At 37.5% G+C, this 23,371-nt stretch overlaps 1 protein-coding gene across 1 annotated transcript in view; it reads left to right on the forward strand.

Annotated features, from left to right (window-relative positions):
* The first annotated feature begins 368 nt into the window (after positions 1-368).
* Positions 369-23,371, forward strand: part of LOC136841383 (homeobox protein Nkx-2.1-like) — a 65,402-nt gene continuing 42,399 nt past the window's right edge. The window contains exon 1 of the mRNA XM_067108294.1: positions 369-1,635. Coding sequence (XP_066964395.1) covers positions 1,344-1,635 — 292 coding nt within the window. The 5' untranslated portion in view covers positions 369-1,343. The remainder of the gene's footprint in view (positions 1,636-23,371) is intronic.

Raw genomic sequence — 23,371 nt, forward strand, 5'->3', positions numbered from 1 at the left:
ATCGACGACGGCAACGGAGCAGAGAGAGAGAGAGAGAGAGAGAGAGAGAGAGAGGGAGGGTGGAGAGAGAGAGAGAGAGAGAGAGAGGTGTGGTGACGGGTCTGCAGGGAAGGATAGGGGAAAGGGGCTCGGGGAGGGGGAAGGACCCCCGGACGCGAAGCATGCAGAAGAAGAAGAAGAAGAAGAAGAAGAAGTGGGCGTAGCCCCGCGATAACGTTGCGCGCGAGCAACTATAAACCAATAACGGAGAAGGCGGGGTCCGGGCCATCATCCTCGGCCGCTCGGCCAATGGGGGCGGCGGTCGGGGGCGGAGCCACCCAGGCCTCCGCGATCCGGCCCTCGGCTTCGGGGCGACGAAGGCGGGCGGTGATTGGCCGGCGAGCGCGGCGTCCCCTCCCCTCGGAGAGCGTCTATGGAGTCGGGAGTTTTTCCGTCAGAAAGACTCCGTTCGGTGGCGGACCTTGGCGTGTGCGTGTGCATTGCGGTCACCAATGTTTTCCGTGTGAGTGTGGCTGGTTACTGGCTCTCTGCTCGAGAGGCGTACACACGGCGAGGGGCAGGCCAGGCAGGCTGAGGCAGCCTCTCTCTCAAGAGAGAGAGAGAGAGAGAGAAAGAGAGCAAGAAAGAGAGAGAAAGAGAGAGGGACAGAGAGATAGATAGCACAAGAGCGACGGCGGTATATACCCTCATCACCATCGACATCATCAACATCAACATCAACACCAACCAGCACCACCAGGCAAGAGAGAGAGAGAGAGAGAGAGAGAGAGAGAGAGAGAGAGAGAGAGAGAGAGAAAGAGAGAGAAGACAGAAGGAATAAGGAAGGTCTCCTACTCCTCAGCCGCCTCCATCTCGAGAGAGACAGCGACGCCCCTGTGACGTGACGACACCACCAGCAGAAGCACCAGCAGCTTCTTCTGCAGCAGGGGCGGGCCACCCAGGCAGTTCGCGGCGCCGTCGTCACGCTGGCTGTTCCCCCACCACTGGGCGTCGTCGTAGCCTCCTCCTCCTCCTCCTCCTCCTCCTCTTCTTCTTCCTCTTCCTCCTCCTCCTCCTCCCTCCATCAACACCCGCCGCCGCCGCCGCCGACGCGACAGGCGGCCCTGCTAGCCCACGCCGCCGCCGCCGCCGCCGCTACGACGCACGCCGCCGCCTATCACCTGGACGCCGCTGCTACCGCCGCCGCCGCTGCCACCGCCGCCCATCCTCCTCCCCCTCCTCCTCCTCCATACTATTACTACCACCTGAAGCGCGACCCGGAGGAGAACCTCCTCGTAGGAGGAGGAGGGGGAGGAGGAGGAGGATTAGGGGGGTCGAGCTCGACCCCTCCGGGCGGCGACCTGATGACCCTCAGTCCGCGCCACACCACACCCTTCTCCGTCACCGATATCCTCTCGCCCCTGGAGGAGCAACGGCGCGCCCTCGACCTCCTCGACGACCGTCGGATCGACCTCCTCGACTCCGGCAGCTACGGGCGGGCGGCGGCTGCGGCAGCCATGCAGCCCGCGGGTATGCAGCCCGTGGCGTACCCCCCGGCGCCCCCACCCACCACCTACTGCACCCCCGACGTGTACGACGCCCGCGCCTCGGCGCCCTCGTGGTACCAGACCTCGTCCTCGGATCCCCGATTTGCAAGTAAGTCCTAGAAAGGATTAGGTTCTGTGCTACTATTGCAGCAGGATGTCTAGGATAAGTCCTAAGAGTTAGGGATTTAGGTCCTACTGCTGCGGAAGGATGCCTGGGATAAGTCCTCAGAATTAGGGATTTAGGTCCTACTACTGCTGAAGGGTGTCCGGGAAAAGGCCCTGATGATTAGGGATTAGGCTAAGTACGGGAAAAGTCCTGAGAATTAAGGATTAGGTTAGGTCCTTCTGCAGCAGAAGGGTTTCCAGGGAAAGTCCTGAGAATTAGGGGTTAGTCTGGATACTTCTACTGCAGAAGGGTTTCCAGGAAACGTCCTCAGAATTAGGGATTAGGTTAGGTCCTTCTGCAGCAGAAGGGCGTCCAGGAAACGTCCTGAGAATTAGGGATTAAGTTAGGTCCTTCTACAGCAGAAGGGTTTCCAGGGGAAAGTCCTGAGGACTAGGGATTCAGTCAGGTCCTTCTACTGCAGAAGGATGTCCAGGGAAAGTCCTGAGGACTAGGGATTAACTTAGGTCCTTCTACTGCAGAAGGATGTCCAGGAAAGTCCTGAGACTCAGGGGATTAACTTAGGTCCCTTCTCACTGCAGAAGGATGTCCAGGGAAAGTCCTGAGGACTAGGGATTAACTTAGGTCCTTCTACTGCAGAAGGGTGTCCAGGAAACGTCCTGAGAATTAGGGATTTAGGTCATACTGCTGCAGAAGGATGTCTCGTCCGCCAGGGAAAGATGTCCCTCGGGAAATCCAGAAAATGGAAGACTAAAATCAAGACTTCGATCTGACGTCATTCCGAATCTTTCTTTGATCATGCGAGATAGTCACAAGACTTCATTTTATGTTCAATATCGCCTTCAATTTCGACTGCGTTATCTGAAAAAGTACCGAAAAGACGGTGATTGTTCTTCACGATATCAGTTTGTTTCGTGTCGCTAGTGGGAGATTGAGAAGATTGAATTTTATGTTTTTAATTCTCCCGTAAAGTTCGTCGGCGTAAATTCAATGCGTAGATGATTTCACGCAAGCAAGCATCATAATGCAGGTTTCATGTTATTGTACAACGTAAAGCAAAAATCATATTTTTGTACATTACAAAACAAACATCGTAATTTTGTACATCACAAAGCAAGCATCGTAATTTTGTACGTTGCAAAGCAAGAACCGTAATTTTGTACATTTTAAGCAAGCAACGTCATTGTGTACATCACGAAGCAAGCATCGTAATTTTGTACATTAACAAAGCAAGCAGCACTCTTCCGTACATTGTACAGCAAAGATCATAATTTGCGTACACCAAGAATCGAACATCATAACTCTGCGCACTATAAAACGAAGTATCGTAATATCGTACATCATAACGCGAGCACAGCTGCCTTTAAATAGAAAGGTTACTTAGCCATAAATCTTTAAGAATTACCAGCGTATGCAGCCTTCCATTAAATCCTAAAAGAATGGCAGACTTTCATTAAATCTTAAAAGAATTACAGGCTTCCATTATATCCCAAAAGAATTGCAGATTCACATTAAATCCTAAAAGAATTGCAGACTTACATTGAATCCTAAAAGAATTGCAGATTTCCATTAAATCCTAAAATAACTGCAGACATACATTACATCCTGCAAAGAACTGGCAAGTTTAATCCCTCAAAAATCCAGATTTACTCAGTAATCCAAACTTCAAGGTTTTAGTGAATTTGCTCTTGACACAAACAAATTGCATCAGATTAAATCTGCGATTATTATCTTAGCATGATTTTGTTCGCCAATTATAATTCATAATGTTGATAATTATTGAAATTTATTTATTCCTGAAACCTCCAATAAGAGATTAGAAGCCTCGTTTATATATATATTCTCATTAATCTTTCATTATGTACCACAAATGATCTTCAATAATCTATTATCTTTAAAAAGCTGTTCAAATCTTGTCGAATATAATCAAACAGAAGATATTACCCAGTATAATAAACATTTTCAATTTATTTAGTTCAGGGTAACAGGATTTTCAGACCCCCATTGAAAATTTGAGAGGGTGTTGAAACTTTTAAAGCGTAGAATTGATAATAAGAGATATTACTCGTATGTTTACCTGTGTTTTCGATCTGCCATTTAGTTTTTGGTACCAGAATGATCACAGACGCGTTTAAAGACAAGAATATTAAACAGTTCTACGCGTCGAAAGTCGTATTTCTATGAGACGCATTTAAGGTCGAAAAAAAAAAAAGTTCAAACATTACCTGTATGTTACCTACACAATCAATCTAATTTAGCTCTTGAAACCCAAGAATTATATAAACCTTTATCGTCAAATCTACTGAATTCTTGGTAACAGAATGATGAGAGAAGCGGCTTCATATTCTCCTTTGCGTTTTAATACATTTTTCTCAATTTATTTATTTATCAATTTATATTTTTTTCTATTTCTTTAATATGAGGCCCTGGTCTTTCTTTATTCTGCTTTATTTCCTTACTTTTCCAATGAACACCATAATGTTCTTTTGGTGCTTGAATTTCAAGTCAGTGGCTCCTTTGGTGGGACTTGTTCCATATGAATAGGTTTCACTTTCTGGATAAAATAACACACACACAATAATAATAACACACAACACAATCAAAGAGACAAGGAAATTAAACACATCTGGGCGTCAAAAGTGACGCGAAAATACTGAGGCTCCCCAACCCGCGCGCAAAACCGCAAATACGCCAAACGCCAGCAATTCACCCTCGGTAGCGCGATTCGCGCCTGTCTCCCGACGCTATAAATTTGATCGAATAGGATAAAGCATATATATATATATAGTATATAATATATATATGTGTATATATATATATACATATATATAATGTGTATATAGGGATTCCTCAGTAAGTGATTTTAAATTCCTCGTCGTCCCCACCCTCGCCGCCTGATCAGAAATTGTTGTGTGTTTGCGGTAATTGATTATATACAAAGAGGGAAGAATGCGACAAAGACTGGTAGAATTGGGGGAGAGGAGGAGGAGGGAGGAGGAGGAGGAGGAGGGAGGAGGAGGGAGAGGAGGGAGGGAGAGGAAGGAAGGGAGATGGATGCAGAAAATTAAATGAACAGAGGTTTCAATGTATTATTATTTAATTTTAATTTTCGTTATGATTCTATTTTGATTCTATTATCTTTCATTCCTATTTTATGTTTCACATTTCCTTCTATTTGTCTTGAATTGGTAATTAGTTTTCTTAATACGTTTGCAATATATGTGCAATATACTCTCAGTGAATAACAGCCTATCTTGCAACCAGAATAATAATGTCTGTGGAAATTAAATATATTGCAAACTATAAACACAATTTTTTGCCTTAAATTACAGAACTATGAATCTATGTAGACTGAATAGCCTACTTATTTCTTATAAGTCAAAACTATAACACTATGTATGATTCATATTCATAAACACGACACATTCACAAATGCAACGAAAAATTTGAGTGCTGATTCGTAATTCCTTATTGGTTAATGATTCATTACATGTGTCTTGGGATTTAAAAATCCGTTAAAGGAGATTTAATGGATTTATTGGGTAATGAATCGTGTTTTCATTACATGTGTCTTGGGATTAATAAATCCACTGAAGGGGATTTAATGGACTTATTGGGTAATGAGTCAAAATTTTCATTATACGTGTCTTGGGATTTATAAAGGCGTTGAAGGGGATTTAATGGATTTAATGGCTAATGAGTCATATTTTCATTATACATGTCTTAGGATTTATAAAGCGTTGAAGGGGATTTAATGGAATCATGGCTAATGAGTCATGTTTTCATTATACGTGTCGTGGGATTTATAAAGGCGCTGAAAGTGATTTAATGGATTTATTGGGTACTGAGTCAAATTTTCATCATACGTGTCTCAGGATTTCTTAATCCGTTGAAAACGATTTAACGGATTCGTGGCTAATGAGTCATGTTTTCATTATACGTCTCTTGGGGTTTATCAATCCGTTGAAGGGGATTTAACGGATTTATTGTTAATAGGTCAAATTTCCACTGAATGTTTGTTTGTAAATGAGTATAATTTTCACTGTTTGTTTGTGTGTATATGTCAGAGACAATTTGACATGTTCACATACACACAAACACAGTGAAATTATACTCATTTACAAAACAAACATTTAGTGGAAACTTATTTGGACAATAAATCCGGTAAATCACCTCCGAAGCTCATAGAAAACTCAGGGCGCATACAATGACAATTAGACTCGTTAACCAATAAATCCGTCAAATCCCTTTCTACAGATTTATAAATCCCATGACACCTATAATGAAAATTTGACTAGTTAACCATAAATTCATTAAATCTCCTCCAAAGGATTTATAAAACTAAATACACGTACGATGGAAACTTGACTCGTTAACTATACATCCATTAAATCCCCTTCAACGAATTGAAAAATCCCATAACACGTATAATGAAAATTTGATTAGTTAACCGTAATTCCATTAAATCCCTTTAAAGAGTTTATAAATCTCGAGACATGTATAATAAAAAAAACTTGACTCATTAACCAATAAATTCGTTAAATCCCTTTAACTGATGTATAAATCCCAAGACACATATACGAAAACCAGACTCGTTAAACATTAAATCCATTAAATCCCCTCCAACGCCTTTTTAAATCCCAAGACAAGACTTGACTCGTTAACTCGAAAAAAAATTAATCCCATAAATCACCACCGACGCCATTTAGAAAACCAACCCCCCTCTCCCCTAAAGAGGATTTATCGTTAATCGCCTAGTTCGTCGTGTAATCCCCTATCTCTTGTACTCCCCTCTTGTACCTTTCTCTCTCTCTCTCTCTCTCTCTCTCTCTCTCTCTCTCTCTCTCTCTCTCTCTCTCTCCTGTACAGCTAAAACAGTTAACATCAAACCATCTACTTCTCTATCGCCATCTTCTTCTTCTCCTTCTTCTCGTTCTTCTCTTTTATTGCTATGCATCTACAGCATCTCATTCACCATTACGCCATCTACATCTACTTCTCCTTCTTCTCCCTCTTCTTTTCCTCCTTCTTCTTCTTCTTCTTCTTCTTCTTCTCCTTTATTGATGGCCGCTAAGCGCATTACAGCTCTCTCCATATTTACAGCGGATATTCGCGGCGTCTTCATTCATCCCAGCGGACAAACTTGCGCGAGATTCGCTCGGGGGATCTGTTCGCTAATCGCCGACTTCGGTGTTAGGCCCGACGAAACTCTCTTCCGCCAGATATGCTTATGTATATTTATGTATACATATTTATATATGTGTAGGATATCGTTTGTGGGAACCGCCTTTCCGATGTGCTTGTAGATATATATATATGTATGTGTGTATATATATATATATATATATATATATATATATATATATATATATATATATATATATATATATATATATATATATATATTACTTGAATACCTTAGAATATTATTTCTTTACTGTTCCGATATGTTCTTTTGTGTTATGTCATCCATTTTGCGATTTATTTTTTTAACTAAATCTTTTATGTGCACTAAAACCGATAAATCTGGATTTATGAAGTTATTATGCTTCGCTTTAAAAATAAAATTAAATAAAAGTAATTTCCAGGGAATTCAAGATATCAGTTTTTTTATGGTGAATTGATTTGAAAACTATAAATGGTTCTAATTATTGCAATAAGTTCATCTACGTAATTAGCAGACTAAAAAACAATGGAAATTTCGTGCGCCTGAAATTTAAGTCGGTCAATTAAATTTCTGAGACTGCCATGAATTTCAGACGAATAGGCAGAAAATAGTTAAGTAAATTTCTGAAACCGCCACAAATTTCCGACAAATAGCCAGAAAATGCTGAAATAAATTTCTGAAAATGTCAAGAATTTCAGACAAGCATCAGGAAATTGGTAAGGTGAATTTCTGAAACCGCCGCGAATTTCCAACAAGTAGACAAAAAATGGCCAACGAAATTTCTGAAAATGCCGTGAATTCACGACAGATAAATTTCTGAAAACGTCGTGAATTTCCGAAAATTAGGCAAAAAATGGTCGATTAATTCCTGAAAATGTCGTGAATTTCCGAGAAGCAACCAGAGATAGGCGAGTGAATTTCTGATAACACCATGAGCTTCCGACAAACAGCGAGAAATTAGCCAAGTAAATTTCTAGAAACGCCATGAATTCCCGATAAGTAAGTTTCTGAAAACGCCGCGAATTCCCGACAAATTAATTTCTGATAACGCCGCGAATTCCCGACAATTAAATTTCTCAAAACGCCGTGAATTCCCGACAAGTAAATTTCTGAAAACGCAACGAATTCCCGAAAAATGAATTTCTGAAAATGCCGTGAATTCCCGAAAAGTAAATTTCTGAAAACGCCGAGAATTCCCGACAAGTAAATTTTTTAAAATGCTGTGAATTCCCGACAAGTAAATTTCTGAAAACGCTGTGAATTCCCGACAAGTAAATTTCAGAAAACGCCGTGAATTCCCGAAAAGTAAATTTCTGAAAATGCCGTGAATTTCCGACATATTAAATTTCTAAAAACGCAGCGAATTCCCGAAAAATAAACTTCTGAAAACACCATGAATTCCCGAGAGGTAAATTTCTGAAAACGCCGTGAATTCCCGAAAACTGAATTTCAGAAAACGCTCTGAAATCTCGAATAAATTTCCGAAAACACCATGAATTCCCGACAAGTAAATGGCTGAAAACGCAGCGAATTCCCGAAAATTTAATTTCAGAAAACGCTGTGAATTTCCGACATATTAAATTAAGAAAACGCAGCGAATTCCTGAAAACTATATTTCTGAAAACACCATGAATTCCCGACAAGTGAATTTCTGAAAACGCCATGAATTTCAGACAAACCGGCTGAGAAAATTGCCTAGTAAATTTCTGTAAAGGTCACCAATTTCAAAACGCTCAAGTAAATTGATATATATATATATATATATATATATATATATATATATATATATATATATATATATATATATATATATATATATATATATATATATATATATATATATATATATATATATATATATATATATATATATATATATATATAGAGAGAGAGAGAGAGAGAGAGAGAGAGAGAGAGAGAGAGAGAGAGAGAGAGAGAGAGAGCAAGCCATGATTTCCCGACAACCGAAACGTCTCTCCCGAATCTCTAGTTTGTCTGTCGGGAAGAAGAAGAAGAAGAAGAAGAAGAAGAAGAAGAAGAAAGAAGAGAGACACTGAAGAAGAAGAAGAAGAAGAAGGGAGAGAAAAAGAGGGAAACATTGAAGAAGAAATTGGAGAAATTGAAGACGACGCCGAAACATCGAAACACGCAGAGAAACATCACCGCCATCGACGCCAGCCGAACTTAACATCCCATCGCCAGTCTGTCGGGGAACTTCGCCTAATACTGTAGGCTACATTCCAATCAATTTGCGGCGGAGCTTTCACAGCCCCGTCCAAAGAAATGAGCGCGGTTCTATGAGCCTTCCATACGATTATTGGGCAATTGGGATACCAATACGGGGGGGGGGAATACCCCCCCCTCTAAATCACCCTCTCCCGCTCTTCTTGTATCGCCGTCTCGTTACATATAATTGGCAATAAGGGCAGAGGCCTTCGCCGTAGAGAGAGAGAGAGAGAGAGAGAGAGAGAGAGAGAGATTCGTATCACGAACTCCAGCCTGCGACGCGATGCGCGATTTTTTGCCACCGACCTCCCAGTCTCGTTATTTTATTCTCGTATATTTACCGGGAAATTATTTTAGCGGTAGTTGTGTCCTACGCGAACATTATTTCGGAAAGGAGTTTTTTACCTACTTGCTAACACCCTAATTTGGGGCGTTTCCTCCCCGTTTCGCTATATAATTTTCTTACATTTACCGGGAAATTATTTTAGCGAAAGTCGCGTTCTACGCGAATATAAATTTCTATAAGTTTGATCTCAATAGATGGTAAACTTCGCTAACGGCGGCTTAGAAAAATCTAACAAAGAATTATATTACAGGATCTCTTATAACCGGAGGATATTTGCCAGATATCACATATTTAATGTTAACACAGAGGCTTTGAAATTGTTATTCTTTATTGATGGAAAACCCATCACAAAATACTCAAGATGTCTACTCTTGTGCAAAGTTCATTTTCAAAGTACTGCGTCATAAGCTATCTTTGCTGACAGACTGAAAATTGCTAGTATTTTTGTTATTATTATTGTTATCATTATGATGTTATCATTATTATTTTATCATGGCTTTAATTATAAAATCCTTACGGTAAATTTATCGTTATCAATTTTATCATTTTTATTGTTAATTTTTGCTATGTCGCAAAGTTATTATCTTTACTCTATTATGGTCTGCGTGTCTAAAGCCTTACGGTAAATTATTATTATTATTATTATTATTATTATTATTATTATTATTATTATTATTATTAATTGTACTTTATCATGGTTTACGTGTCAAAGCCTTACGGTAAATTGATCTTATTATTATTATTATTATTATTATTATTATTATTATTATTATTATTATTATTATTATTATTATTATTATATATTTTAAAACTTACACTCCTAACTGATATGCTATATCAGATATCGCACGAAACACAATGTAAATTATCTGCAATCTTTATACGCTTCCACCGAATTATTATTTCTGTACAGCGAAAGCGAATATTACGGAAAATTGCGCCTGATATTTTGTATCACTGTTGACAAGTCAGTACATATTTCATAACTTTTTTTTTTGTAATCAAATTGTATTGTTCTGTTCACAGACGTTAGGAACAAGCTTGAATTTTGTGGAGATTTATTAAATGGGTTGGTTTCTCACAGAGGTAATTTTCGTTAAAAGGAATATTTTGACTGACATGAAAATTGACTGGATACATAATTTTTTTTCTGCGGCGTACTATACTAATACAAGTATGCGTACTATGAGTATATGTATACATATACATACATACATACACACATACATACATATATATATATTATATATATATATATATATATATATATATATATATATATATATATATATATATATATATATATATATACATATACAGTATATATATGTATATGTATATATGAGGGGTGTGTACCGTATATATCTGTATTACAAAAAGATACAATACACATTTCTTTGCATATACTATACGTTCACAAACATTCCTGCATATACAAACGAGTGCACGCCCAAAAGCACAAAAATGTGTATATGTATATATGTATATGTATATGTATGTATATAATATATAAATATATATATATATATATATATATATATATATATATATATATATATATATATATATATATATATATATATATATATATATATATATATATATATATATATATATGTGTGTGTATGTGTGAATGTGTGTTTCATGTAACCCAAGTTTTAAGCACCAACCTGAACACACAAAACTATTCTAACCTTCAATACGACTGAGGGCTCATCTAATATCTTTTCTCTTGGGCTGCAGTTCCAGATTCTCTCACACAGTCAAATGGCAACAGCTTCTTAATAAGGACTATCTCCGTCTCCTTGAATTATCTCTCACGTACCTGCAAAGAAAAATTAATATTTCGTAGAAATATGATACTCACAATTAATGAGCTTGGTTTATTTCCCATATTGTAAAGTGGTCACTTTCCTTATATTTTTGTATTTATTTTTCTATAATTATTATTTTAAGACAATGTCGTTAGTGATTCACATATCTGTTTGTGTCACAAACCATACCATTACAGGAATTCTATCGGTAATTAGCAAAAGTAATTAGTTCCAAACTACCAGATGGTTCCTCTTCTCTGGGGAGAATTTCAGTTCGAGCGAAAAATAAACGGGGAGAGAGAGAGAGAGAGAGAGAGAGAGAGAGAGAGAGAGAGAGAGAGAGAGAGAGAGAGAGAGAGAGAGAGAGACCTTTATTTTTAAAATTTATTGTCTACTTTGTACATTACTGACAGAGTATAAAGCTTTTGGGCAACACTCCCAAAATTTCTTTTACTTTGCAAGACATAAGGCTCATAGGCAATACCTAGGAAGTTGCTCTGTTCTGCGTTGCTGACAGAGTATGAGGATTTTAGGCAATACCTAGAAAGGTTTTCTATTTAATTTCTAACTGACAAAGTATAAGACTCTTAGGCAATAACCAGAACGATTCTGCTTTTAAAATGCAGGCAAAAATTCCTTCGTCAGCATTCATTGAGTTGGCTGTAAAGTCCAGTGTTTTTCTACTCAACTTCTGAGAAAGGATTTGAAAAATACATTCCATCAGGACAGATAAAACACTTGAATCAAGCACCTGAGAGGTATCTTAATTCTTGTGGCTGTCAACAACTTACCCTCAACACTTTTCAATAGTTTCAGAGAAACTGTAGACATTTTTGTATAGAGAAATATTATAAACCAATGGATGTGTTGGATTCAAATTTTTTTGCAATGTCTCAGTAGACCCCCGTAGGTGGGTAGTGCCGCCAGTGCACCTCACGCGGTGCACTGTAGGCATTACTTGAGGTTCTTTGCAGCGTGCCTTCGGCCCCTAGCTGCAACCCCTTTCGTTCCTTTTACTGAACTTCCTTTCATAGTCTCGTTCTTCCATCTTACTTTCCTCAACCCTCTCCTAATAATTGAGTCATAGTGCAACTGCTTTGAGGTTTTCCTCCTGTTACACCTTTCAAACCTTTTACTATCAATTTCCGTTTCGGCACTGGATGACCTCATAGGTCCCAGTGCTTGGCCTTTGGCTAAATTTTATATTTAATTCGGTACAGTCGACCAAAAAAGTTGTCTGAATTCTTACTTATTTGTTTATTATTTTGTTCCGTGGAAGGCGTGTTTTCATGACCATACGGAATGTGCAAATCCCGGTAGTCAGGATGACACTTTCTTTTAAGAAAGCCGTATTTATCTACCTTAGACTTAACGAAAACAATTGACTTAATTGCATAATGTACGAGGTCTATTATTTGATTTCACTATGAAACAAAGTTCCGAGAATTAAACCCAAAGTTTCTGACACTAGGAAGAACTTTTGTGAACGGGAGTCTTCAATTTCGACGAGGCATTGTTTCTCTTCAACGTACAAAGACACACCTCTATAATTTGACAATCTGAGCATTTCTTCATTTTAAAAGTCAAAATGAAGACTTCTAAAGGAAATAAGGAATTCACAATACCAAAGAGCAAACATAATAAAAGAAAAAAAGTTTTAATGCCAACCAGCAAAAATTTCTGCGTCCCATAATGCTATCCAGATCAACTACCAACCAGCTAGATGCATCACTGCTCTAAAAAGTACATAGGTGCTGAAATGTATTTCCTTCCTATGGACACCTATAGGAAATTACCTCTGAACAGATACAGTACAGATGTAATGCTATCTAGATCGATTACCAACCAGCTATGTGTCACTGCTCTAGAAAGTACATAGGTGCTGAAATCTATTTCCTTTCCTATGGACACCTATAGGAAATTACCTCTGAACAGATACAGTACAGATGGAAACAGTCCCATGTCATGACCTTGTAGCTGACCTGTGATGACACGGCCAATAAAATACAGCCTTACAGTCCTGTATGAGAGCTGTACAGACTGTATAGGATGTAGAATATAGGTAAGAAATGTTTGAATAGCCATTGTCTCTTGTGAAAGCCACCAAAAGGCACTGGGTTAGACAGATAATTCTCTTTCTGTTCAAAACGGTGCCTTAATATTCTTTTCTATGATGTTCTTCAAGATTTAAAGTGAATACAATAAATCATGTAGTGATGGTGAGATTCCCAGAACACAATCAATCTCGCAGTGATGGTTTGACAATCAGACCACAATCAATATTGTAGGGATTGTGAGATCTTCTGAACACAATCAATCTTGTGATTGATGTATTGAGGGATCCCTGAACACAATCAATATTGTATTGATGGTGAGATCCCCGGAACACAATCAATTCTGTGGCAATGGTTAGATCTCCAGACTAAAATCAATCTTGTATTGATGGTGAAATCTCCAGGCCACCATCAGTCTTGTATTGATGGTGAGTGTCTCAGAACACTATCAATTTTGTAGTGATGGTGAGATCTTCATAACAATTATTCGCAAAGTGATACTGAGATCTGAACACAATCACTATCGTGGTGATAGTGAGATCCCCCAGAACACTATCAATATTGTGGTGATGGTGAGATCCCCCAGAACACTATCAATCTTGTAGTGATGGTGATGTATCAGAACACAATCAGTCTCACAGTAATATTGAGATATTCAGTCCACAACAATCTTGTAACGATGGTGAAATCCCCAGAGTACAATCAATCTTGTAGTGAAGGTGAGACCTAGAACGCTATCAATCTTGCGGTGATGGTGACATCTCCCGAACACTATCAGATTTGGAGTGCCTGAGATTTTCAGACCACAATCAATCTTGTATTGAATGACAGATATCCAAGACACAATCAGTCTCAGCGTGATAGTGAGATCTTCTTAGCACAATCAAACTTGTGATGGTGAGAGCCCTAAAATACAGTGTGACAGACCAGGTACCCCGAGACGAAAATAAGAAGAAGAAGAAGTAAGAGAAAAATCAAAACAAAAGTCAATTTAGTTCGCATTTACTAACTCCCTCTCCTCCTCACCTCCCCTCCCCTCCCCTGTCCGCCTTAACTCAGGGACCTCTCCCCCTGCCCCCCACCTCCACCTACCTCTCCGTCACCCACACACACACACACATATCCAACGTTTTTCCTCTCCCATTTTTCAAAGGAAAAAATTAGAGATTATAATTATGTCTCGTTGTTAGATTAATGAGGCCGAATTAAACAGCTCGGAAAAATTCCTACTAATTGTTGATTATTAGTTTATGAATTATGCCGGCCTTCCATTTTTCCCCCCCCAGTTTTTATGGGAACTCATTTAGCCTCGGCATCCAAAGGACCCCCTCCTAATCTAACCCCTACCTTAGCCCCCTGCCCCTCCAAAAAAAAAAATTTCGGTGATTTTAATTCGAAATTGTGTTTATGATGATGAACTTTTTTTGGGACCCCGTTTCTCATTTTTTTTTTTTTTTGGAAAATTGCAGTTTTTTTTTTTTTCTCTTTTTTTTTCTTTACGTAGTCGATTCTCTCACTTGATAAATCTAGATTATGTTTTCGCTAATGGAAAAAGACTTTTCCGTTTCGAGAATTTATTTTTGGGAATATTTAAAACGGTTTTTTCTTTTATAATGCTTATGATTTCCATTATGTAGGGAATGTCATTATACCTGTTTGGAATCTATTGGTCACGTATGTAATTGTAATAACCACAATTCCCTCCTGGCTTCTCCATTTCTTCACAATTCTTTGATTATGTTCGTCCACAGAGGGATTCGAACCCTTGTCACTATGAAGTCTTAAGTTCCAAATGAAGGACAAAATGGAGAAATCGTTCAGGCGTCCATAGCGAGGTTCGAACCCTTGTCACTATGAAGCCTAAGTTCCAAATGAAACCCAGATGGAGAAATTGTTAAGACGTCCACAGCGAGATTCGAAGCCTTTTAAGTTCCAAATGAAGGACAAGATGGAGAAATCGTTCAGGCGTCCATAGCGAGATTCGAACCTTTGTCACCACAAAGCCTAATTTCCAAATGGAAACCAGATGGAGAAATTGTTCAGGCGTCCACGGAGGGATTCGAACCCTTGTCACTATGAAGCCTTAAGTTCCAAATGAAGGAAAAAATGGAGAAATTGTTCAGACGTCCATAGCAGGATTCGAATCCTTGTCAGTATAAAGCCTAAGATCTCAACTGGAAAACCAAGTGGAGACATTCTGACGTCTGTAGCAGGATTCGAACCCAATCACTACAAAGCCTGAAGTTCCAACTGAAAAAATTCTTCAGACATCCTTAGCGGGGTTCGAACCCTTGTCACTACAAAGCCTAAGATCCAAATGAAAAACCAAACGATGAAATTCTTCACACATCTGCAACAGGATTCGAACCAACTTACAGTACATCAGAACGAGGTCACTTTAGCATGTGTGAATATGTAAGGTCAATTTCTCCACAAATGAAAAAACAAATATTCAGTTCTACAGCTCTATTAATTCAAAATGACTTATTTTGTTGTGAAAAACAAATTAATTTAATCAAAATAACTTATTTTGTTGTCAAAAATATATAAAAAATTTTCCCGTAAGAACCGACAGAAATCGGTTGTTTTCGGGTGGGTCACGGGAAGAGTGGGGATGCAGAAAGGGGGAGGGGGAGATTGAGCAGTTTAAGGGGAGGGGAGGGAGGAGGTATAAGACCCTTAGGGGTGCGTTTGTCAGGGGAGGGAGGAGGGGGAGAGGAATGGTTAGGGCGTTCCGCGGTCGACGTTTGCCCTTAAGATAAAAATGTAAGGCAATATTTGTCCTAAGTATTAACCCATAATGACTGGTAGCGCCGACGGGGTGAAAGAGAGAGAGAGAGAGAGAGAGAGAGAGAGAGAGAGAGAGAGAGAGAGAGAGAGAGAGAGATGAGATGTATCCAGGAATTGAAGCAGAGATTTACTGAACATTTTTGTGTTTTAGTACTTTGGGAAATGCGAAGTCTTTTTGGGGTTCTCATATATCTCTAACACTGGAGTTTTCTGTACAGCCACGGCCCAAGGAACTCAAAGCCGAGGCTCATGAAACTTCCAACTATGGCCCGGTGGTGGCCTGTGTTGTTGGTACATATATGGGAGCCTTAATTAAATTAAAAACTACTGAGGCTAGAGGGCTGCAATTTGGTATGTTTGATGACTGGAGGGTGGATGATCAACATGCCAATTTGCAGCCCTCTGTTCTCAATAGTTTTTAGGATCTGAGGGCGGACAGAAAAAGTGCGGACAGAGTAAAGTGCTGACAGAAAAAAGTGCGGACGGACAGACAAAGCCGGCACAATAGTTTTCTTTTGCAGAAAACTAAAAAGCATAAACGTACGACCCCGTTTGTCGCGCACTTAACTCATATTTATGTTACGAATTTCCACATTAATTCTTTTGCCATTTTTGTTACTCTTGTTCTTTCCTATCTTTATTTCCTCCTCTCTTTCTTTCTTTCTTTCTTTTTTTTTTGTTTAATTAAATTTTTCCATCGTTTAAAAGAATTATTATTTGTGCTTTTTGTGTATATCTTTATTATGTCTCAAGGTTGCGAATTCCTTTGTAAAATCTATGAAGTGCATTCAGATGTTCATTATTCTTCATTATCTTTTGCTCTCTCTCTCTCTCTCTCTCTCTCTCTCTCTCTCTCTCGTCCTATCTCCCCATTTTGAAGAACCCTCCTCTCTCTCTCTCTCTTTTGTAGGTCGTCCTATCTCCCCATTTTGAAGAACCCTCCTCTCTCTCTCTCTCTCTCTCTCTCTCTCTCTCTAAGTCTCTAAGTATATCTATCTCTCCATCCAGAAAACATTCTCTCTCCTCTCTCTATCAGTAAACCTATCTCCCCATTTTGAAGAACCCTCTCTCTCTCTCTCTCTCTCTCTCTCTCTCTCTCTCTCTCTCTCTCTCTCTCTCTCTCTCTCTCATTCGTATCTGCGTAAAAACGGAAAAGAAAAAAGTATCTTAATTCTTCATTATCTTTTGCTTTTACTCTCTCTCTCTCTCTCTCTCTCTCTCAAACGCAATTATATGCAGGATAATCTTGAATTTACAAAAGTAGGATAACACTTCAAAGCCTCATGGAGGTAAAATCTCTCTCTCTCTCTCTCTCTCTCTCTCTCTCTCTCTCTCTCTCTCTCTCTCTCTCTCTCTCTCTCTCTCTCTCTCTCAATTCTTATCTGAGTAAAGACTGAAAAGAAAAAAATCGTATCTTAAAGATAGCTTTCACCAGCTTTGTAATTCTTCCCAACATGTTACTTCTCACTCTGTCTCTCGAATTCACATTATAGAATTTAGGCCAAAGACCAAGCACTGGGACCTAAGAGGTCAGTCAGAGCTGAAAGGGAAATTGACGGTAAGAAGGTCTGAAAGGTGTAACAGGAAGAAAACCATCTGCAGTTGCACTTAGAAAGAACTGTTAGAGAGGGTGGAGAGTCAGGTGGAAGAAAGAGAATATGAACGGAGGTATAGTAAAAGGAATGAAAGAGGTTGAAGCTAGGGGGTCGATGTTGTGATTACCGACTCCAACAGGTGGAAGAACCTGAAACTGAAGACGGATTTGAAAAAGCTTGTAATTTTTGTGGGGGTTTTGAAAAACGTTTGTAATTTTGTTAGATTTTAAAAATTTTCGTAATTTTGTGGGTGGGTGGTTTTAAAAAGTTTGCAATTTTGTAGGAGATTTTGAAAAACATTTGTAATTTTGTTAGATATGACAAATTTTGTAATTTTTTTAATTTGAAAAATGTTTGTAATTCTGTGGGGGGTGTTTGAAAAAGCTTGAAATTTTGTGGGAGACTGAAAAAGTTCGTAACTTTGTGAAGGATTTGAAAAACGTTTGTAATTTTGTGGATGACTCGACAACGTTTGTAATTTTGTTAGATTTGAAAAATGTTTGTAATTTTGTTAGATTTGAAAAATGTTTGTAATTTTGCTAGAGTTGAAAAATTTTCGTAATTTTGTGGGGGCGTTTGAAAAACGTTTGCAATTTTGGGGGAGATTTTGAAAAACATTCGTAATTTTCTCGTTGATTTGATAAACATTCGTAATTTTCTGGGGGGTTTGAAAAACGTTTGCAATGTTGCGGGAAGTTTTGAAAAATTTCGTAATTATGCTGGGATTTATTCTTTACGGGGGCGTCCAGCAACAGAATACGGTTTAAATTTGATTTTGATTTCGTTTAAATTTGATTTTGATTTCATGTTTACATAAATAAATAAATATATATATATATATATATATATATATATATATATATATATATATATATATATATATATATAAACAGACACTCATGCACATATATAAAATAATATATGAACGAACAATGATTAGTTAACTATGAGGATAAAGTGTATAAAAAAGAATGTTTTTCTTATGATAATTTATCATTTAAATATTAATATGTATATATATATATATATATATATATATATATATAAATATATATATATATATATATATATATATATATATATATATATATATATATATATATAACAATCATACATACATGCAATAACAATCGTATATCATGATGAAGACAGAGAGAGAGAGAGAGAGAGAGAGAGAGATCTTGTTGTGCATGCTATCGTCTGTTTTGGTCCATATGTTTACATACGCGTATATATATATATATATATATATACGTTCGGGGACACCCCCGAAACGGAAAACAAAACACAAAAATGAAATGAAAAATAAAAAATGGTTAGTGCTGAACAGAGAAAAGCCAATAAAAATGGAAGACTGGGAAATGAAAAAACAAGAGGAGTGTATATGTGTGTGTGGGGGAGAGAGAGAGAGAGAGAGAGAGAGAGAGAGAGAGAGAGAGAGAGAGAGAGAGAGAGAGAGAGAGAGAGGACCTTTCCCCTCCCGATTTTAATAACAATGTCATATCGCATCACCTGGGAAAAGGGTAAACAAAAGGCCCAGGAAATATCACACAGGACCCTCGTTGCTCCATAACCCCCTAACCCCCCCCTCCTTCCCCTCTCTGTCTCACCCCTCCCCCCCCCGCCCCCCATATGAAAAACGGCATCTCGTTCCCCAACTGGAAGTTATTCGCATATCAAACATAAAACTCCAGGATTCTCTCTCTTTTTTATTGGAAACTGGAATCGGGAATATAAGGAGGAAAAGTTAAAAAAAGAAAAAGAAATATAATGGAATGCTACGCACGTTTTCGCGGGCGGCCATATTTAATTTCGAAGATTGTTGCGTGAAGACATTGTTGATGATTCGCATTATCATAATTATAAATAAATTCCCCGGAAAATTTTAAAATTTTTTCCAAATCGCCCACAAAATTACAAATGTTTATCAAATCCCCACAAAATTACAAACGTTTTCCAAATCCCCGCAAAATTACAGACTTTTTCAAATCCCCACAAAACTACAAACATTTTTCAAAATCTCCAACAAAATTACAATCTTTTTCAAATCTCCCACAAAACTGCAAACTTATTTAAAATCTCCCACAAAATTAGAAACTTATTTCAAAATTTTCCGCAAAATTACAAACTTTTTCAAATCTTTCCGCAAATTTACAAACGTTTTTCAGAATCTCCTACAAAACTACAAACATTTTTCAAAATCCCCAACAAAATACAAATGTTCCTTAAAATCTCCCGCAAAATTACGAGACTTTTTCAAAGTCCTCCGCAAAACCAGAAACGTTTTTCAAAATCCCCAACAAAAACACAAACGTTTTTCAAAATCCGCAAAAACATCACAAACGTTTTTAAATCTCCCACAAAATTAAAACGTTTTTCAAAATCTCCAACAAAATTACAAACTTTTTCAAATCTCCCACAACATTACAAACTTTTTCAAATCTCCCACAACATTATAAACTTTTTCAAATCCCCAAAATTACAAACGTTTTTGAAAATACCCCAAAAATCACAAACTTTTTCAAAATTCCCCATAAAATCACAAACGTTTTCAAAATACCCCAAAAAATCACAAACTTTTTCAAAATTCCCCACAAAATCACAAACGTTTTCAAAATCCCCACAAAATCACAAACGATTTTCAAAATCCCCCATAAAATCACAAACGATTTTCAAAATCACCCACAAAATCATAAACGTTTTTCAAAATCCCCAAACCATCACAAATTTTTTCAAGATCCCACACAAAATCACAAATGTGTTTCAAAATCCCCCAGAAAATCGCAAACGTTTTCAAATCCCACAAAATCAGAAGCTTTTCCCAAATACCCCACAAACTCACAAAAGTTTTTTTAAAATCCCTTAAAACATTTTTGAAAATCCCTCCACAAAATCACAAATGGTTTCTCAAAATCCCCCACAAAATACGAACTTTTTCAAAATTCCCCACAAATTCATAAACGTTTCTCAAAATCCCTCACAAAATCACAAACGTCTTCAAAATGAATTAACCTTCTCAAGACATATTCAAATCCCGCAAGGAGAGATTATGAGACTCGAATGAATCACTAAAAATTAAGTTTCTAAGCTTCTTTGAGAACTTGGAATAGCTTGGAGTAAGCCTGAAATTTATCTCTGTATGCGTTTAGGATTTTGTCATCGCTCAGTGACATGTTGGTGTTTGTGCAGGGGTTTGTGACGTCACTTGAAAACAAGGAAATTATATATGTATATATGTAAATATATACTATGTATATTATATATGTATATATAAATTTGCGACGGATGCTCTCTGAAGTAAAGAGAGAGAGAGAGAGATTTGTAAATATACATCAGGCATATTGAAAGAAAGAGACATTTGTAAATATCTAGCATACGTATTGAGAGAGAGAGAGAGAGAGAGAGAGAGAGAGAGAGAGAGAGAGATCATCCTCTGTCAGTATCAAGTCTTAAGACTTTGTTTTCCTTCGTCTGGGCGAAGGAGCGAATATTTTTAACTGCTCTTAAATGGAGAGAGTCTTCTTGAAGGCATAAAGCGAGCTGTTATCCCGAGGAGAGAGAGAGAGAGAGAGAGAGAGAGAGAGAGAGAGAGAGAGAGAAATCCCGCACGCGGCGTACAACGTTGAAACAACTCAACCGGGGCTTTCTTTCTTCTTTCTCTTCTCTCTCTCTCTCTCTTTCTCTCGGCCGCAAAATGGGACGTTTCCTTAGGGGGCCGCCCAAAATGCGTGTCCGGTTGTGTGTAAACCATTATACGCCCCCTTTATACGCAGCGTAAAAGCGCCAGATGAATGGATTTTGTTGATGGGTGGTAAAACTCTTGTGGCTTTATGCCTGTTTTTTTCTTCTTCTTCTTCTTCTTCTTCTTCCTTCGTCTTTCTCGGTGTTTTCTTTTTATTATCTTTCATTTTGGTACGGTTATAGTTTTTTATTTTTATGGACTGGCCTCTGCAGTTGAAATTTCCTTCTTTTAAAATATACAATTTTTTTTTTTTGGGGTTTCATATTTCTTAGTTTTTTTTTAGTTTTCCGTAAAAGAAAACTATTGTGCCGGCTTTGTCTGTCCGTCCGCACTTTTTTCTGTCCGCAATTTTTCTGTCCGCCCTCACATCTTAAAAACTACTGAGGCTAGAAGGCTGCAAATTGCTATGTTGATCATCCACCCTCCAATCATCAATCATACCAAACTGCAGCCCTCTAGCCTCAGTAGTTTTTATTTTATTTAAGGTTAAAGTTAGCCATAACCGTGCGTCTAGCAACGATATAGGATAGGCCACCACAGGGCCGTGCTTAAAGTTTCGTGGGCAGCGGCTCGTACAGCATTATACCGAGACCACCGAAAGATAGATCTGTTTTCGGTGGCCTTGATTATACGCTGTAGCGGCTGTTCAGAAAACTCGATTGCGCCGAAGAAACTTCAACGCATTTTTTATTTAATTATTTTATTTACAACTTTTTTTTTCAGAGTGAACCGAACTTGGCTCCACTTTGCGCCCTTTCGTGACCTACTTTTGACTACCGAAAGAAATAAAAAAATAAGAAAAATAACTTACAGAATAACAAAAGTAAGATGAATGCTAAAAGTAAAATTAATAATAACCTCTACTGACTTGAGATAATTTCGAAAAGAAATAACAAAGAAAGGCAAATAACTTAAATAATAACAAAGTTAATATGAGTGAGAAAACAGAATTAAGACACATAACAAATAAAGTACAAAGTGAGATTTATGTCAGTTAGTTCAACAACGACAATTTTGTACCAAGCTTGAAATTTCGAAGTTCAAGTGAAATATAAATTATATATATATATATATATATATATATATATATATATATATATATATATATATATATATATATATATATATATATATATATATGTAGCTATATATAAATATCCACATATACATATTTATACATATATATCATTAAAAAATCAATTAAGAAGAAATTGCAGAAAAACTCTGACGACATATAAGGCCAAGATAAAAAAAAATATATATATAAAAAACGCAAAAACAAAAAAAAAGTCTTCAACACAATTTTGTAATTCCTTGACGGAGTATTGACGCGAGAGCTCAATACGTCATTGAAATATCGAGTGGTCCTTGGGGGCGAGTGGGGAGTTGGGGGGGAGAGTTACGTTGACTGACGCAAAGTGTGGGCTATGGAACTAATTTGGGCCTAGATTGACTTAGGCAAGTTCTGCTTCGGCTCGTTGATTGTCAGCCGATACAATTGCCCCCAAAGATAGGTCTTTAGCTTCTAACAATCTTTTTATTGAATTTTTTTTTTTTTACAGAATTTTTCTCATTTTGTTTCAATAGACAGAAATTAAAAAAAAAACTTTTATAGATTTTTTTCATTTTGTTTCAATAGGAAGAAATTGAAAGATAACTTTTTATAGATTATTTTTCATTTTGTTTCAACAGAATTTAAAAATAAACTGTTTATGGATATTTTTTTATTTTGTTTCAACAGACAGAAATTGAAAAAAGTTTCACAATCTGTTTATTGCATTTTATAGATTATTTTACGTTGTTTCAATAGAGATAAATTTTAGAAAATTACAACAACCTTTTGTTTTAATTTTTATAGAATTCTTTCATGTTGTTTCAATAGAAAAAATTTTGTTTTTTTTTACAGATTTTTAAAATTTTGTTTCAACAAAAATTTTTTTAAAAACTATAACAACCTTTCTATTTAATTTTATGTTGTTTCAATAGC

This window comes from Macrobrachium rosenbergii, chromosome 9, assembly GCF_040412425.1.
Source record: "Macrobrachium rosenbergii isolate ZJJX-2024 chromosome 9, ASM4041242v1, whole genome shotgun sequence".
NCBI lineage: Eukaryota > Metazoa > Arthropoda > Malacostraca > Decapoda > Palaemonidae > Macrobrachium > Macrobrachium rosenbergii.